At 43.5% G+C, this 18,543-nt stretch overlaps 3 protein-coding genes and 1 long non-coding RNA gene across 4 annotated transcripts in view; 3 read left to right on the forward strand and 1 right to left on the reverse strand.

Moving 5' to 3' along the window:
* LOC115402028 (serine/threonine-protein phosphatase 2A 56 kDa regulatory subunit alpha isoform-like) overlaps positions 1-1,961 on the forward strand; it is a 37,866-nt gene extending 35,905 nt beyond the window's left edge. Inside the window, exon 13 of the mRNA XM_030110444.1 lies at positions 1-1,961. Coding sequence (XP_029966304.1) covers positions 1-262 — 262 coding nt within the window. The 3' untranslated portion in view covers positions 263-1,961.
* Positions 1,391-18,543, reverse strand: part of LOC115402037 (uncharacterized) — an 18,164-nt gene continuing 1,011 nt past the window's right edge. Inside the window, exons 2-3 of the long non-coding RNA XR_003933063.1 lie at positions 6,185-6,190; positions 1,391-1,453 (exon numbers count right to left, since the gene is read on the reverse strand). This is a non-coding gene — a long non-coding RNA (uncharacterized LOC115402037). The remainder of the gene's footprint in view (positions 1,454-6,184; positions 6,191-18,543) is intronic.
* Positions 2,095-6,393, forward strand: LOC115402029 (opsin-5-like). The gene is made up of 4 exons (XM_030110445.1): positions 2,095-2,633; positions 3,753-4,046; positions 4,116-4,447; positions 5,528-6,393. Exons 1-4 carry the CDS (start codon positions 2,531-2,533, stop codon positions 6,083-6,085), a joined length of 1,287 nt encoding a protein of 428 aa, XP_029966305.1. The 5' UTR covers positions 2,095-2,530; the 3' UTR covers positions 6,086-6,393.
* LOC115402035 (T-cell activation Rho GTPase-activating protein-like) overlaps positions 13,189-18,543 on the forward strand; it is a 22,975-nt gene continuing 17,620 nt past the window's right edge. Inside the window, exons 1-2 of the mRNA XM_030110451.1 lie at positions 13,189-13,303; positions 16,014-16,099. Of these exons, the coding sequence (XP_029966311.1) occupies positions 13,229-13,303; positions 16,014-16,099 (161 nt within the window). The 5' untranslated portion in view covers positions 13,189-13,228. The remainder of the gene's footprint in view (positions 13,304-16,013; positions 16,100-18,543) is intronic.

An 18,543-nucleotide genomic window follows, 5' to 3' on the forward strand; every position in this document is an offset into this window, starting at 1 on the left:
GGAGAAGAAGAAGGAGCAGGAGCGGGACGAGCTGTGGAAGAAGCTGGACGAGCTGAGGCTCAGCAACTCCACCCTGGTCCAGAACAACAGCCACGGGCCCCCCAGCATCCAAAACAACAACAACAACAACAACAACAGCAGCAGCAGTAATAGTAAGAGCGACACCCAGGACAGGAGCAGCGACGCTGCCGCCGTCGCTGCAGACCTTAACGACCCAGACGTGGGCGTTCCAGCCAGCGAGAGCGGCACATGTGCCAAATGACGACGGATATCCACTTTTCACTCTGTGACGGTTTGACGCCGTGTTCAGGACTGCCGGGGGGGGGGAATCAACGGAAAGAAAAACACACCTCAACAGTATATTAAATCTACTTATAGTGACTTAGCATTTCTTTGGCAGGTTAAGAAAAACAAAAAGTATATATTTCAATTTAAGACTATTTTTGGATGTTACAGTGTGACTGCAGTATATTGTTTATTTGTCTGATCAAAGATTTATCCTTTCACAATTAGTTTCTTAATGAAAATGATTTTTTTTTTCTTCTTCTTCTTCTGTTGTACTCGTATGATAGTCGGGGGAGGGGAGAAAACGACAATGACTTGAATTTAATGTTTCCGATCGTGCTGCACTTAGAAAAAGCCGAACAGCTATTTAAAGACGTCTATTTTTAATGTGCTTTTCCTCGTTCGCTGCCAACACTTGAGTGCAAACCTTAAAAGAGAAGGGAACGGCAGATTTTGGGAGTTTCTTGTTTTGTTTTTTTGTTTTGTTTTTTTTTTCTTTCGTTTTTTTTCAGTTTTTCGGGGGGACCACACCCAAAGTCAGGCATTTAGTGTTCATAATGGATATCCAGACCTGAGGACAGACTCAGGAGACGCTGGAAGACAGTCACAGAATGGGAGATGCACAAATAAAATAAAAAAACAAAAACAAGGACGAGTAAATAAAAAAACAAAAACTCATAAAACAGAGCAGCAGCTCTGGAAGTGACTGTACTTCACTATGGATTTCACACTGTTTCTTTGTGTTTGGGGTGTTGGTGAATATTTCTCTGTGAGCTTGGTGGATAAAAGAAAAAAAACATGAAGCTAATTATATCCTAACAGGGCAACCGACTTTACACTAAAGTGTGTGAGAGAGGGCTTTCTCAGGACGAGACCTGCTTTGAAATGACTGAAATTAAAACCGTTCGACGTGTCGTGACAGCAGGAGGACGACGACTCGGCCTCCCGTTCAGGCCAGGCGTTCGCCTCAAATGTTGAACTGTTCCTTAAAAGCAGCCGATCTCAAAGGGTTCTGCGAGACCGACAGGACTATATTTTTCCAGAGTGTCACTGAGGCGTATATTTTTCGATGTTTCGGTATGGCGGCGGGACGCAGGATGTCTTGGAGTGTGTATCCGTACCGTCTGTGTATGTGTGGGTTGTGGAGGCTACTTAAAGGGAAACGCCACTCGGTTTCGTGTACAGTGTGTTTGTCTCCGTGGTCCTAGGAAAAGTGCGGTCAGTGGTTCTAGAGACATAAATGGTTCTTGTTAACGCTGCGTGCGTCCGAGCTCTGCTCTTCACGTACACGGAAACTGTTTCACAGCCGACCGCCATGCAGAAGATAACTCCATTAAGCTCCACAGGACTGTTGCTGCCAGGTTACATAGAGATCAACGTTTATTCTCCGGTTTCCATGAACTGAATATGACTGCCGTAGATCATAGGACCGACTCCTGAGAGTGACTTTTCTTTTCTTTTCGTTTCTCGATCGACTGGTGTTCCCTGTGCAAACCTCGGCGTCTGCTCTCTTACTTTGACCGTTCATGTTTTAGGTCCAGTCTTCTCTGATTGCCTTTCTGTCAGTACAGCATTCCAGCCTCTGTGACGTTTTAAGAAACTATGTGGGGAGCCTGTTTTGTAATCACAGATCTTATTTAGGTTTCACCATCAAATAAAGTCTACTTTTATCTTTCTACTCCCGTGTTCAAGCACCTGTTTCCTTTTGTTGTGGAGCTGCAGTACATCCTGGTGGCCAGCAGATGGTGCGATTGCCCTTCAATGTTCAACCTTCTTTCCACTCACTGAGCCTCTGCCAAGGAACTCATGAGCCCTGACCTCTGTCATTGTTGCCATCTCATTAGAAGCTCTTTTTTTGAGGATGTGAATTGTCACTGTGGTATAGTGGGAAGCACCGTTGCCTCACAGCAGGGGGATCTCCTGTTCCAGCCTGGGTTTGGATGAGCACTTCCCTGCTCTTCCTCCTCTTCTCTTCCTAACTCTAAACATATATATATAAATATTCTTCCTCCGGTTCGTCCTCCTCTCGCTCCTCCCCTGTCAGAGTTAACCTCTCCTCTCCAAGTTGCACGCCGTCGGCGCGCCGGCGCTCGGGCGTTGCCATGGCGACCCTCCTTCCCCGCATAAAAGAAAGTGAGGCTCGGTGGGAACATCTGCCTCCGGCTGGAAATGGGTCCGCTGGCGTGTGTGTTTGTTGGTTGAGTTCGATCGGCTCCCACAGCAGCGGCAGGAACGACGGCGCCCAATGCCTCTGAACTCCTCCGATGACAACCGGACCTCCTCTGCCTTCAGCTCCAAGCTCAGCCCCGCCGCCGACATCTGCGTGGGGCTGGCCATCCTCTCTATGGGTACGTGGCGTCGTTCAGTCTCTCTCATCCTGTTTCATCCTCACATACATTCAGTTTTATGTCTTCCAAACTTTTTACAGTAAATTCAACTGTTCAGCTTCAAGTTCTTTTTCTTTTTCATCTTAGTTCCATTTTTGTAAACAACATAACAGTTTCAGCATTTTATTGGAGCATTTTATGGAAGGAAGTCAATTTTGTTCTTGCATATTTTGTTTTATTGTATTTTTTCAAATTATATTCAACCCAATCAATTTCACTGTTTACTAAAAATCTCAAAAAATATCTGTTACATTAGTATTTTGCCTTTTTCATTTATTTGTTCATAGTTTTTTTTTTAATTTCCCACCTTAACCATATATGTTATATACTATGTGTAATGCATATTTTAGCATACTATTATTATTTTTTTTTGTTTCACACTACTGGAACACTAAAATATTCAAACATTTTATCTGTGCTTTTATTTTAAATATATTGTTTTGATTTATTAGCTCAACTTCTCTATATTTCAGATGTGAAAAAGGTTTTTATTTATTTAAATAATGATTTGGTTATATTGTAGTTTATTTCTAGCATATTTGTAAGTATTTTCATTTTAATCTTCTATTTTAAGCTCATTTTAATACCTCCTCACTTTGTTAACCTCTCCCATTCATTTCCAGTATGAGGGACATTTACTTTTTTTCAACAGTTTTCTGTTTTCACAGCCTTTTTTAAAGCTACAAACTTTAGTTTCCTCTGCCATCCAATATTATTTTATCCATTGCATTAGGCATGATTACAGCCAAATGTTCTGAGTGTGTTTTAAGTTAAATATCGAACAGGACTGCCAATATTAATACTTTTCATTAATAATTTAGTCTTTAAAGTGACCAATATAAGCACAGAAAGGATGAAATCATCAGAAAACACCATTAACTTAGAGGAGTTGTGGAGTCTGGAGTTCTGATGTGGCGCCCTGTTCTGCACTCTTGATGACGTTTCTCCTGCTGATGATCAGGATCGTAATCCTCTGAATGTCTGGTGAATCAATGTTATATTTTGTGTGTTTATGCAGTTAAATCCTGATCTGTATCTTGGCTGGAGTCTGGAGTGAGTTTGCTCCCTGTCTCTCTTTAGTTCTGCTCTCCATCCTGGGCAATGGGCTGGTGCTGGTCATCTGCTACCACCGCCGGAAGAAGATGGTGGACTCGGAGCTGCTGTGCGTCAACCTGGCCGTGGTGGACTTCCTGAGCTGCATCTGCTTCTACCCGCTCTCCATCCTGTCCTCCTTCCGCCACGCCTGGCTGGGGGAGAACGCCACCTGCGTCTACTACGGCCTGGGCTGCTTCATCTTCGGCCTGTGCGGCATGTTCACCATCGCCGCCATCAGCCTCATCCGATACGTGAAGACCTGCTACAGCCTGACCTACGGTGAGCGGGCCGTCCGCGCCGTCCGCGTTTCCTGCGGCGTCGAGCGTCTGAATGTCTCTGTCCTTCCAGCCGTGTGGATGAAAGGCGCCAACATCCGGGCGGTGTGCGGCTCCTTCTGGCTGGTGGCGACCGTCTGGTCCAGCTTCCCGCTGTTCGGCTGGGGCGAGTACGTTCCCGAGCCGTACGGCCTGTCCTGCACCGTGGCCTGGAGGGGCTACCACACCTCGGCCAAGGACGCCTTCTACGTCATCTGCTCCTTCGCCTGCTTCACGCTGGTGCCCGTGCTGGTCATCGTGGTGTCGCAGTGCCAGATCCTCTACAAGGTGTCGCGCTTCTCCTACTCGCTGTCCGCCAGAGGCACCCGGCACAACCTGCGCCACGCCGAGCGCCAGCTCTCCATGGTGAGGAGGCGCCGGGGTTCGACCGTTTTTCTGCAGGGTTTCTCGCAAAATGCGCGTTTTAACCCGTAATCGTTAAAGATGATCTCCGCAAACTGAGCTTTAATGTTTCTTCGTTCCACAGAAAAAACTCGAAAGCCTGGCGTCATGTGAAAAATCCCCCTCTGTGTTCATCTTTCTCTATTCACCAATATTCTTAGTAAACGTTCATTTTCTTCGCCAACACTAAGAACAACAAAACCTCCACCTGTTATCATGTTTTATGTAAGATTTATTCATTGCACTGAACAATCGGAGACAACCAAGTGACCACATGTGACCCCCGAGGTCAAACAGCTGTCCTCGGTTCTCTACACCGACTCTCTACTGCCACCTAATGCGTCGATTTAGCATTGATTAAACGTTTCACCATGCATCCTTTAAGCTTAAATCTTGATGATGTTAGCCTTTGTGTCATATTTATATCTTTGCATGATGCACCTTCACAGAGAGCTGTGTTCGCAGACAGTGATTCGTGGAAGTGCATGAAGAATACTTTCAAATCAATTTTTTTTTTTATAAAGTTCATCTATTGAGCTCTACTCCTGAAAGCTTCTCTAAAATATGATCGTTATATATTCCTAAGCCTGCTGTCTCACTGACCTGCTTCTTAATAGTTTTTCTTTTTTTTTTTTTTTAAGACTAAAGACAGTCACTTTCACTGCTTTTTATCATCTTTGATCCAACTTTTTGAACATGTCTGACTCCCATCAGGTTTAAAATGAGGTCCTGATTTTTAATAAATGTCGCATCCCTGAATGTTTTGAGGGTTTATTGAGATGAAGCTAGCAGAAACGAGCCTCTTCTGCTTTCAGTAAAGCAGCTGTTTACTTTTCAAATGTATTAATGATTTTTTGGGGAATCTGTGTTGTAACCAGCTTTACTGTTTTTCTGAACTACTATTTATGTGACCTTGAGTTTCCTGGAAAGGAAAAAAAAATATTCTTATTAACATTCCCAGGAACTGTCTCATGTTTCCGGTGCGTCATTAGGGATGAGTCACCTTCACGGCGTCTCAGACTCTCCCGCTGCTTCCTCTTCCAGATGTTCTTCTGCATCAGCCTGGGCTTCGTGATCGCCTGGGCGCCGTACACCGTCGTGTCCTTCCTCTTCATTTTCCACAAGGGCCACTGGTACATGGCGCCCGAGGGCTTCGTCTTCCCCGCCCTCTTCGCCAAGAGCTCCCACGTCTACAACCCCTTCATCTACTTCTATTTCAACAAGACCTTCCAGCGGGACCTGCGCGGCCTGCTGCTCTCCTCCTACAACAAGCTGCGGGGGAACCGGGTGGGCGTGCACGTGACGGCGGGCCACCCGGCGCCGTACCCCATCCACATCCAGCTGCAGGAGCAGGGCCAGAGGCGGCGGTTCGCTCTGTCCCAGGACAGGACTCACAGCCGCAGCAAGACCAGAGGCAGGGCGGTGCACGTGCCCGGCAGCGGCGGCCGCGTGCACGTGAGCAGCGGCCGCACCCACGGCCGGCAGGTGTACACCTGCTGGGGGTCGTCGTCCAAGAACGGGCCCAACATGCTGGACGGGAAATCCGCCAGGAACTCCAAGAACTCCAGGAACTCCAGGAACTCGCTGCCCGTCTCCATCTGAACGCCATCTGGCGCCTCCTCAGGACGATGTGAACGACGCAGTCAGACGGAGCGACGAGACTCGAAACCGGCAGAAACTCTCTCTCTGTCTTAATTTAACCTTTTTCTACACAACTTTTATACATATAAAGATACCAGGACATGGCTATATTTTCAAAAGATGGAGTTCCACTTCACGCTCCCATTTGCTGCCTTGAATCATTTTAAATGATCCATGTTAAAGGTGCATTAAGGAGTTTTTCAACTTTAAAAATACTTATTTTCCACCTTAAATATGTTACAAATATTCAGTGATGTGCACAATCTGCCCTGAATATTCATTGTAAGTACCGCTAACAGCGCTAAATTGTCACTTGAAAGTCGCAGTGCCGGTCCGGCACCAGAATTTTTTTGGGGAGAATGTGAGACGATGTGACGTAATGCGCGCTCCCGCTGGCCTGATTTCCTTAGCTTTCGTTTTGCCCGCCATTACTCCGCCAGATGCTTAGCAGCAACAACTGAGAAGTACTGAGAAGGATCTTCCAGAAAGTAAGAACAGACCGGCTTCTTGCACCGCCACAGCTCCAGCACAGACTCCACCAGGCAGAAGAAACTTAAATTTTACTCTCAGCGCTACTAAAAGAGTGAGGAAGGAGTTCCCTTCTTCCGTGCACGTACATGGACGCAAGCCACAGACACGAGTGTTTCACTAAACTGCAGTTACGCCCAAGGCCTGCAGGGGCCGCTGTTTCACATAAAATATGCAAATTCCTTAATGCACCTTTAAAGTTCCCTTTTCTTTATTGTGTATTTTTGATCTGTAACACTTTCAAAGATAAAAATGACAAAGTCAATCACATAAACACACAATTAAACTGAAATAAATGTAAAATACTGAGTTCATTAAAGGAGAACTATGCAAGATTTGCTTTAGCGCTCCCCCTACTGGTCTCTTGTGAAAGCTCACTGTCTTAAACGTTCTCCGTATCACCACCCCCTCCCCCGCCCCCGTGTGCAGAGAGCGTCCCACTCCCGTTTCTGTTTTTTTCGCTCGTCAGACAAAGGCTTCTTCTGTGTTTCTGGTTCTGCCATCCGTGAGCACCTAAGGGTGGCGTTGCTAACGCTAGCGAGGGTTTCGTGTTTGTTTTACGCGCTTTTATACTTTTATACTGTACTCCCGTCTGAGTGCCGTACAGCAGGTTTGTTCTCGCGAGATGTAGTCGGATCCGCTCCTCTGAAATTGCAAGTACTGTTTTCAGGACACAGACCCCGGGGGGAGGGGAGGGACCGGCCAATCACCGCTCCAAGTCTTTGTTGAGGTAAAAAAGTTGCATAGTTCTGCTTTAAAAGATTTTCAGTATAATGATCTAAAATAAAGCCAGCTGTGTTCTGACTTTAAGTCTTTATGATTGAAAATATACTGAAGGATGGACACTAAACTGTCCTCATGTTCATTTAAGCCAAAATAAACTGGATCACTTTGATTGTTGTTCTGTTTGCACAGTTTAAACTTTTGTTCAAATCAACAGAAATCTCTTTTCCAAGTTCTCTTTCACTGATTAAAAGGGATGAAAGAATGCATCAACCTCTTGTGCTCATTTGTCTGTTGACTGTCATTTCTCAGCAGTGTGGAGTTTCCATGTTCTCCCTGAGCAGGTCCTTTTTCTCTGGAAACTCCAGTTTGAGGTTAACTGGAGATTCTAGAAATGACTGTCACAATCAGATGTTCAAAATCTTTTTTTTCTCTCTCTTTTTTGGGGGAATTAATTCATACATTTGTCTTCATATTTAACCTTTAACTACACACACTGGTGATCTGTTCACACACAGCAACATTTGAAAAGGATCCACGGTGACGTTTTCATGCAGGGTCAGTAGTTAGTGCTCTTTTATTGTCTCCCTAATAAAACCACAGAGAAGTGTCTGCTGTAAACATTCAAGCTCCTTTAAACTGACGTTATCTGTTGTTTTTGGGCCAGTCAGTATCTGTATGTAAGAAGAAAAGGGAGCGTTTCCACATGTGATCCACTCTACTTTTCTCTTGAAAGGAGATTTATTTTAATAGTGTGCAAGAGGCAAACTTTTAACTTATAATGTGATGAAGAATTTCATTTCAAATCACTGTTAACAGACAAAACATGCAACCAGACACGAGAATTTGACTGATGCAGAGGGGGAAGTTCCACTTTTCAATAAGATAACTGATCTCTGTCAGACCCTCATTCCTCATTCTCATCCAGTTTGAATTTAAATGTTTTCTCTCGTTATAATGAACATTTCTGTTGTTCTCCGTGAGGAAAACCTCCTGTTGACTCTGTTTCCACTGAAAAAAACGCCCCCGTCCTGTGATAATGTCCATCATCTTAATTAGCAAACACAGATACACAATATCCCATTATTTTTAATCATGCGGACTCTCATAATGAAGGCTTTGTGATTTTCTTCCCATGTAGCGCACAGTTCACGCAGCGGTAAATCCAACTCGAGCTACATCTTTTTTTTTCCAATTTCCTGAATGATGAAGCATTTTAATTATTTAATCATTCAGTGAAACAAACCCTCTGCTTTTCACGCCTCTTCCTGTCTTCTCTCCTTGTTCCGTTGTTTTGTTTTTTTAACCCCAGTTTAACGAAGCTGCATTTATTTCCTTATAGTTTGTGTTTGAACCTGAAAACCTCCAAACATATTTTCTTCTTGAATAAACGAACCAAGAACTGATCCAGTCAGACGTTCAGTGTTCTCACAGAAAGTGTGAGATTTTAGTGAATTTTCTTTGTCATGTTTGCGTTACAGGATACTTTAAAGATGTAACTGACGTATATTTTAATAAATCAAAACTCTACATGCCACATGTGTTGCAGAGCAGCTTAAAATGACAGAATCACATAATTTAACATTTCTCATTTAAACAAGAAACCTTTTAAAAATGAGTAGTAGATCAACTTGAACAGTAATAATGCTTTATTTGCATTAAAATCTACACATTTTGACTTATTGCCTTTCACAGTTAAATATCTTCAAGCCACTTCTCATGTTTAAAGAGCTGAAATAACACAAGTCGCTCTACTTCAATTGTTTTTGAGGCTCAAAGACTCATCTTAGTGACATTTATAAGTTATCAGAGAAAAACGTAAGTAACTAGCATAAACCTACTACCGCGATAAAATAAGTCAATCAGTGTAATCAAGTATTATTTTGAGGAAACTCCCAGCAGACAGTGTGAGGAGGAATTTAAATTTGGTGCAAACTTTAAAAGAGCTTGAACACTGAACAAAAAAAAAACAAGCAAAAAGAAAGAAACATTATGATAGAATAAAAGCTTGCAAGTCTCGCTGACATTCTGGAGTTAGAATTTTCCTCTACTTAAAGTCCACTTTGAACTTGCTCTCTAGACTTTATCATCAAAAGCAGGTGTGGGCATCATAAGGCTCGGGGGCCACAAGAGGCCCTTTAGCGCAGCTCGAGCGGCCCTCAGGGTGTCACCAGGAAATCCTGAAATAATGAAAATGACTGTTATTATCGGCTTTATTACATCTGAAATGCTCCTTTTTTTTCTGTAGGCTTTCATACATTATTGATTGTCTTATCGCTCATGTTTCACTGTGGGGAGAAAAAATAGATGTTTAATGAAAAACTGTAGTTTTTATTTACTTTTATACTGAACTGGACTTTCAGAAAAGTGTAATCATGATTTCCAGACAGAAATCTGTGAATGAAAAAGCGACACAGCGCAACAGCAGCTCTTAAATCTGCTTCATTCTTATCGAACAAAACTGAAGCTGACTTCTGTCTCGGCCCTCAACACCAGGGCTCATTTTTCTCGTGACCCTGTGGGGATTTCAGCAGCTCCCTCCTGAAAGTGAGGGACATTAGAACCTGGACTGGATCCCAGCTGACTGTGGCTGAAGGCAGAAAAACTCTCCTAATAAACACACAGCTCAGCAAACATGAATATGCTAATCCTAGCCTTTACTGAAAGCGCTACTTTGACTTCATTTGAATTCCGTATTTGTCGCCATATTGTGCGAGAAGATTAAAGCACAAACATTTCTAAATGATGAGTTTCAGTTAAACGACATTTACATCCAACACTTCATCCTTTTGTTCCGCAGCTGGAGAACATTCATTCATAAGAATGTAGAAACGCCGCGCGGGCGACGGCGAAAGTCCTTCACATTTTTATTCAGTCCACAGTTCGATCGGCTCGTGAATCGGGAAGATGAAAGGAAATAAAAATTCCCCCCGGAGAGCACAACTGCTTTCATCTCATCTCCTAATTCTCCTCTAAATGACTGAACTGCTTCATGCATGTTAATCAGCTGCGCTTCTCGTTTCTGAAACACGCCTCTGCGCTCTCCGCTCAGACATTCTGCGGCTCGTTTGTGGAATTGACGAGAAGTGTCCAGACGTCCATCGGCATTTTTCACCGTTCCATTATTGAAACTGTCCAAAAAAAATGTACAATCTGCCCCGTTTGTCCGTAAGTTCCTGTTTTGTTTGCCCGCCAGCTACAAGAGCAACAGTTGTTGAGGATGACCACGTTGTGCCAGAGTTGTTTTCTCTACTTGTTTCACCCTTTTGTTTTTTTTTTTCAAAAGCAGGAAAGAATAACGGCATTATCGACGTGAGCAGCAGGCGGTTTTGAAGCCGTGCAGCGTAAATGCCAGCCGTGATCAGTCGGCAGGCTGCCTCATTAGGATTTCATCCAGCACGCGTGTACACATCTGTACTTCCCGGGCCGAACTCTCACGGCTTCTCTGGGAATCACGCCGCACGCAGAAACTCCCTCACAACGGCAATGACAGCCCGGATCGATACGACGGACGTGACAAAGAGAGATGTTTTCCCTTCAAGCACACGGCGGTTAGATTTACTGTTGTCAGACTTTCGGCATGGAGGGTCTTTAAAGGCGAGCAGTGGGGTGTTTACCCGGGCTTTTGTGTGTCTGCCGCTGATTACGTAACCTCTTCCACAATAGGCGGCATTGATGGACGAAGCCACAAAGCAGCGCGGTGTTTTTCCCTCCCTCCTCCAACCAGATCGCCAGAGAAGACTTAATTAATGATTCTTGGACAAAGTGGGGAGTTTAAAACTCTGACTGAATGTTTGTGCCCAAAGTCCAAGCCGCCTCGTGTCACGCTGACGTGTCGCAGATGCGTCAAGTCTTCTCCCTTTCTTTTTTTGCGCTCTCTATTAGATAGAGTGATGACAGGCGTGGAAGTGGGAAGTGTTTCTCTTGTACGATCTGTGGATCAGACGGAACAAGATGTTTTTAAAAAGTTTGGGCGTGGGAGGGCAGAACAGCGTCTTCCCATCTCCCTGGTATTGTCCGTCTTCCTCAGAGAGGTGAAGGTTAGGCGGCAGTGTTTCGGTCGGAGCGAACAATGGTCAAGTTTTGAGGCCTTGAGATGAGTTTTTTGATGAGTTTTTTTTTTTTCTTCAAAGCACCACATCCAGACAAATCCATTCCAGAATGACTGCTGCACACAGAGGAACACTGGAAACATTGCGGTTTACGTGACGCTCTCAGTGATGTCCGATTGTGACCTGTGCATTAAGAGTAAGGAGGCGTGTGTCTGGTGGAGACAGACGTCGTTCGTCTCCTCTCTCTCGGTGTTGGTATCTTTGAGCTCATTGGGTTTGTGTGAACTCGGGTGTTAATTCGCAGCTGCTGCCGAGAGCAGCTTGTTGGTTCGTGGTTCACGACCAGCTGCAGGTTGACGTATCGTCTCCAGTGAGGCCGAGAAGAGAAGCTCAGGCGTCTGTCGTTACCGGTCCTGACAGCCTCCGAATGGTTTCCCTCTCAACTGTGACACCTCTTCTTCATCTACACACACCCACGCACACACACACACGGTGTACGAACGCTCAGTGTGTGTGTGTGTGTGTGTGTGTGTGTGTGTGTGTGTGTGGAAGTGGGACGAGAGGTGTGCCTGTGGCTGCGCTGTGATTGGCTGCTGAGCGAAATGTTCAGCGCTGATTGTGTATGATGGTCTCTGCTCCGCTCAGAGATGTCAGCAGGAGTGGAAGTTATTCAAGCAGCGATGGAATGCGCCGGCTCGGCCGGTCGCTACAAAACCTACGACATTCTCTCTGTGAATCCAAATCTCTGTGTGTTTCTTCATCTCTGTATACGTCTCTGCATGTACTACATATGTGTCCCCATATCTTCTGTGCATCTCTCTATATCTCGCTCTGGATCTTTATATCTATACATATTTGTAGCTGTACCGTGTGTCTGTATCTAACTATATCTTTCAATTCCTTTAAACCGATATATCTTTTTACTTTGATACTTTGCAAGTATCAAAGGATACAACATGGGGTAAAATGTGACTGAGTATAAGTAGATTACCGGTAATGCAATTATTAAATTTTACACAACTGTCGAGAATGTCTTTTATTTGTTGAGTAGGATTTGCCATTTGTTCTCAGTGCCGTTCTGTGCAGGTGTAAATGTGGTTTGAATTGTTATTGACGCTTCAGCTGAAAGTGGCTGAAAAGTCACTGAGTGGAGTTTTTTTCAGAAAACAGTCATTTCCTCGTAACTGAAGATGATTTAGGTGCTTTTTACCAGACAACATGAAAACACATCATTTTATCATTTTTTTTTTTTTTCGTTTCAGAAAACTTTCAGGTTTACACGGCAATGTTTTAAAAATGCTGGCCGCCTAATGGCAAAAAACACCTGAAAACAGCGTAGCTAGCATGAGAGCTTGAGCGCTGGAGGATCATTTATTTATTACAATGTAAAGCCGGGCTGAAAGTTCCCTTCTCCTTCATCTCTCCTCCCTCTGTAGAACCTGAGGACGGGGGCCGATCGGTGAGACCCCGCTCCTCTGTCACGGCATCTCGCCCTCGTTAGCCTGGAAATGGGGCCGTGGCGGCGGCGCGGCGATCTCATTATGGGAGAGCGATGCCCCACTGGAGCGTAACAGGACAGGCTGTGATGGAGGTGGTGGTGGTGGGGGGGGGGGGCTCTGGAAGTGGGCGGTTGCTGCCAGGCCTCCATTGTTGAGACCCTCATTAGCAGCAGTTCAGAGAAAGTTGTCGTCATTCTGCTTTCGCTCTCCCAGCTGGCCCGCAGCACGCCGTTCAAACCCGCCGCCGCACAGACCAGCTCGGGCCGCCGGGGGCCAGCGGGGGGCCGTGGGCTCTCTCCAGCATGGACGCTCCGGAGAGCAGGGCCGCGGTGATGAGGAGAGGAAGCTACGACGATGCTGCAGCTTCACTGCGTCCTGTGAGTATCGATCTGACACCGGCAGAGGTGGAAGAGATCCCGTCTGGGGGATCTGACACCTGGAGGAGCGGGCTGTCGGCTCACCCGTTCTCTCTGGAAACACGGTTACATAAAGGGGTGAAGGGTCAGTTATCGTGTGATAAAACTGACTGAACTGCGGTGAAGAGCTCAGATAACAAACACCGAGGTTAAAATTATACAGCATGTGTCAGTTTTAATGAGTGTAAACCAGAGAGGATCGTTATTCGCCTCATGCTCCGACCAAGACCTGGACCCTGTGTTGATTTGTTGTCATGTTATAAAGATGTTTGTGACTCGTGTAAATATACAGACACGCGGTGAAAAAATCTGAAAATCCTTGAAAACTTTTATGGCTTATTTCTACTGTCACACAAACAAAAAGATATCTATATCAATAAATTCGTATTACCTGTATTTAAGCATCTCAACTGTGTGGATGTGCTTGGCCACTTTGCTCAAGCTAGATTTTTTTGAGTGTGATACACACATGCCTCCACAAGGGGGAGCTCCTTTTAGCCACAACACCTGTTCATTAGAAGGATGGATATCTGGAGTGAAAGGCAAGAAAAAGAAACAACAGAAAAACTGCTGATAAACTATATGGTGAACGTTTATTGTTGTAAATTTTTCAATGTTATGCGCCGTGAGAGTTTTTTTTTTTTTTAATTTAATGTATTATTATGACCCGTGTTATGATGAACCTTGTTCATACCGGAGCCTCAGTGATGTGTGGAAGAACCAGAGATTCCCAGTCTCTTCGGCATGTTGATTATTGACCCGAAGCTCAAAATGAAAGCCGACTTTGAAGAAAACTAGTTTTTTAATTTTGCCCGAGAGTGACCAGAACAAGAGGAATAGTCTAACCCTATATTTTGACTCTATAGGGTTGCTCGCTGCTCGTGAACTTGTGATTTTACAAAGGATTTTCTAATAATCCATTATATAAAACATTAAAATCCTTACATGAATACATGTCGTGCATGCAGGCATTGGTGGTTCACCGGTAGGAATCTGTTCAGGAAATCTGTGATCTGTGACAATGTGCTCCGTTCATTTTAAAGACGCAGTTTTTGTTTATTTTTCTTTTTGATCGGCTATACCCCAGTGGGTGCTCAACCTTTTCAGTGAGTGCACGAGCACTGAAATACTCATGGGAATGGAGCTTACTCCTTCATTATCTTTTTAATTCTGATGAGGAGCTGGTCCAGGAGCGGCTGGTATCCTGCTGCAGACATCCTGCTGTATTCCTTCATCTGAGGAGCTCCCTCTTACTCATTGTGCATCTCGGTTGCAGACCACAGGGCCAGAAAGCTCTGCGTCTCCATACTTTATTTCAGCCTCCATGTTAAGATTGTCCTAAATAAATCCACATGTTTAAAAACTGGTGCATTTCCACCGATCTCATTGATCATGATAGCTCCGCCCCCTGCCTCCTGACATAAACTAGATTTTCAATGGGATTTGATTACTTGCCAAAGAAAATAACACCAAACTAAAGTAAAGCCAACCCAATGTTGTGAGTGTCTTCCTCTCTATCTTTCCCATTCTTGCTGGTTTCCATGCGAAGGCCTTGAAATCGGTGGCCATAGAAACCCGAGCGATGTGTCCCTCGCGCCTGGAAGGATTTCACTGGCTCTGGCTTTAATCAGACGGAGGTCAGGCCTTTGATGACACTTGTGGATTCCCTTCCCACCGAAGAGGCCTTGATGGCAAGTTGCGGATATTTTCAACACATTTCCTGGATTGTAACAATTCAAATTGAAGAAAAGCTGCGCTGAATGTCAAGCATGAATTCAGCTGTGAGGACAAACAGTTTAAGAGGCGAACAGCAGAGTAAAACCTTCTGATCAGTCAATACTGCGGCCCGGTGGACCTGCTCCTCCGTGTCCAGACACACGCTTTGTCCGCTGTTCCAGCCTTTGTTTGTTTCGTCCTGAGTTTTTTCCCCCCTCTCTCATCTTGAACTCCACTTAACCCACTTTTTTCAACACGTCCGGCAATTAGAGGACGAGGGCAGCGGGATGGACGGCCTGTTTGTTTTCTGTCGCACAAGCAAACAAATGTGGACGTGTGAATGGGAGCTTGTTTCCCGCTGGGAAAAATTAACAAGCGAGCGCTTCTTCAAAGTGACGGCTTCCAGTAGGACGCCTTTTCTCAGCATTTTCAAAAAAAAAAAAGAAGAATTTACCACGAATGCTTTGGAATTCCATGAAATGTTATAATAAAATTGTCATAATCATTATTTCAATGAATATAATTATTTTTTAAGTTGTGTTCATTGCTTGTGCTCAGCATTCTTAAGAAATGTCATTATGTGGATTTGTACAATCCAATGAAAAGTAAAATCTTTTGGGTTCAGGGGAATAATGCCTGAAAATGCCACAAAAATAAATAACTGGAGAGAGAACCTATTGCTATTTTCATTAAAGCATATTATGTAATACTAAACTTAGTGTAAGTGTATTGAGATCAACGAGCATGAAGAACTTCCAGGTATTTAAAAATAAAAGTGTCTACATAACAGTGACGCTTTGTACAGGTTGTAGAACTGATGTTAAATCACTGACTGAATTCATATTTTATTGTGTTTCCAAACAAAGGCGAACAGGCAGAATTACGAATGTAAAGGAAAAGTGTGATGTTTAGCGGTCCGGTATCCAGGATGCTTCTGCTTTCTGTCGACCTGCAGCATCTCAGACATCTGGCTCACAGAAGACGCTCCGCTCCGTCGCTCGTCTTCGGGAAGGCGCTGGGGATGTCCTGGTCTCCGATAAGGTGAGCGCGTTGTTTCAGACATTTTATTAGTCTGTCAAAGCCTCATCTGATCAATAAACGCTTTATACCAGTGTTTTAGTGGGACAAAAGTCAACGACAGACAGCTGGAAGAACCGCATACCTCATCCTTTAGCTCAGGGTGCAAATGTTGAAATTTAACAGACTCTTTCTGAACAACCTGAAAAATTCATGTGAAAAAAAAATCTCTCTTGAATAATGCTATTTTTTTTTCTTACATGTTTAAATAAACTTAGGTCATGCTCTGATGCTGATGCTGACAGCTATAAGGGAGGCGTTTCTCACCGAACAGCATTTTACCACCGATTCTTATCAGAACAGCGTGACACCTAGTGGGCAAATTAGGAACTGCAGCTGCTGACAGTCAGTTTAGAAGGCCAGATTGATGCACTTGACCAATTGTCACATGTTTGGTAGACAAATATCCACACCTCTCGCTGGCGTTCCTGATGAAGAGAGTGTGAACGGAGAGATGCAGCAGTAAAAGCTCAATTATGATATCACAGACAGTCAGAAAATTAGCATGGAAAACTGCTGACATTTCACCAACCAAGCTGTAAATCTCTGTGAACAATTGCTGAAGGAGAAGTTAGGCCTCTTGCTGCCATTGCAGCTGTTCAAAGCGGGCGTCTCTCGATTTGGCCTCCGGCATGCAGGTGGTAGCATACAGCAGCAACAAAAAAAACAAAAAAAACAAAAAACTGAATTCTTCTCCAGCAGACAGAGACAACACCCTGATTGGTCAAAAATATTGAAGTGTGTCAGATCAGGACTTCACCTCGTCACCCTGCTGCCCACAAACACAGATGTCCCTGAGGGGATTTACACGGCACAGTTTTGAAACTCAGACCACAAACACAGAGAGTCAAACTACACATGAAACCACCCGGGTTTTCTCACTAAAAATCAAATATAAAGCTGCATCTTTTGTTTTTATTCATAAAAACACTCTGTTATTATGGGCATCTTGTTTTAGAGGGGTTTTAGAGGTTTTCACGACTCGACAAACATTGATTACCAGACTTATTAATGTTGTTTAAATGGCCGAGTTAAGCAATTTTAAATCAAAACTACTTCATATAGAATTATTCAATCATTCATTCATTTGTGGGTTGTTGTTTTTTTTTAGCAACAACCCAAAATAACATAATATAAACACAATACAGTATCAAACTTCTTTGCTCAAATTGAGTAGGAGGAAGTAAAAAAAAACTTATAAAGTCCAACCTAAGTTCTCTCATTTACAAGATCATGCCGTTGTTGCTACACAATTCCCTCAGGAGTAAAGCTTCAAACAGAAGTGCATGCGTGTAAAATAGCGCTTGTCAAACCGAACCTCTTACATACTCTATCAACATGAATTGGACATATGATATTCCTACTAACCACAGGCAGACAACAAAGGTTTACCTATATTACAAGCTATTAATAATATTAATATAATAACTGTGTATTTATTCATGTGTACCAACGCTTGCATGCACATATGCAAACCACCAATTGACAAGTAACTCTTCTCAGATGTGATCTTTAAAGGATCTTAGCAACCGCTATTATTAGCTGTGCGTATGGTCGTGTATTCAATGCATACATGCACATATGCAAACCACCAATAGACAGACATTGTACGCTTTTCAGGATTTTAGCAACAGCTAATATGAGACGTGCATGTTATTTAAAACTTGTTGTACTTGTTCATCATTAACATATTTTTTTAAATACATTCTTTTGAAGTGATTTACATTTGTGCACAGTTTTAGATTATGACTGTATCCTCCTTCCTGATCCCCAAACATTTTTTTTTTTTAGATATTTCCTGGCAGTGTGTTTTGTCTTGCTTTGAACAATATTTGAAAAGACTTGAATTCCACCAAAATAAAAAAAATGTATTCTAATGGACCAAATGAAACGCAGCATCGTATCTGACTATGTGCTGCAGTATGATATGAGACGGGAAGCTGCGATAAGATAAATCTGATGGGTACTATATGTTAAGCTACTGTGCATACAATAAAATAAAAACACAACACGACACACACCACGCAGGAAGACAAGATACGATGCATTGTAGCAATTAAACAATTAAAAAGAAACATGATGAAGAAGGACCGGACAACAAAACTTTGGATGAAAGAATATCAAGACATTTGATGCATGATAGACGTGTTAACGTGAGGTAGAATGTTTGGTACAATCCAAATTGCTGAGTGGTATGATCTCATATGTAACACCATCTATGGCAGGACAGTGTAAGTTACTCAACCATAAACTCAAGATGCTTTATTTTAAGGTTTAGAGAAACTGTTTTGTTCCATCACGAAACAAGAGTTGATGTGAACTAAAATTCCATTTTGCATCCTGAGACACTAAATGTGATTCTTCATGATCGCTGTTACTTATCTTCACTTACTGTAAGCAGTACGGAT

Source organism: Salarias fasciatus, chromosome 15 (genome assembly GCF_902148845.1).
Source record: "Salarias fasciatus chromosome 15, fSalaFa1.1, whole genome shotgun sequence".
NCBI classification, from domain to species: Eukaryota; Metazoa; Chordata; class Actinopteri; order Blenniiformes; family Blenniidae; genus Salarias; species Salarias fasciatus.

Coding starts and splice junctions, on each gene's coding strand:
- LOC115402029 (XM_030110445.1), top strand. CDS start 2,531: ATGCCTCTGAACTCCTCCGATGACAACCGGACCTCCTCTGCCTTCAGC. Junction 2,634..3,752: donor GCTGGCCATCCTCTCTATGG/GTACGTGGCGTC, acceptor GTCTCTCTTTAG/TTCTGCTCTCCATCCTGGGC. Junction 4,047..4,115: donor CTGCTACAGCCTGACCTACG/GTGAGCGGGCCG, acceptor CTGTCCTTCCAG/CCGTGTGGATGAAAGGCGCC.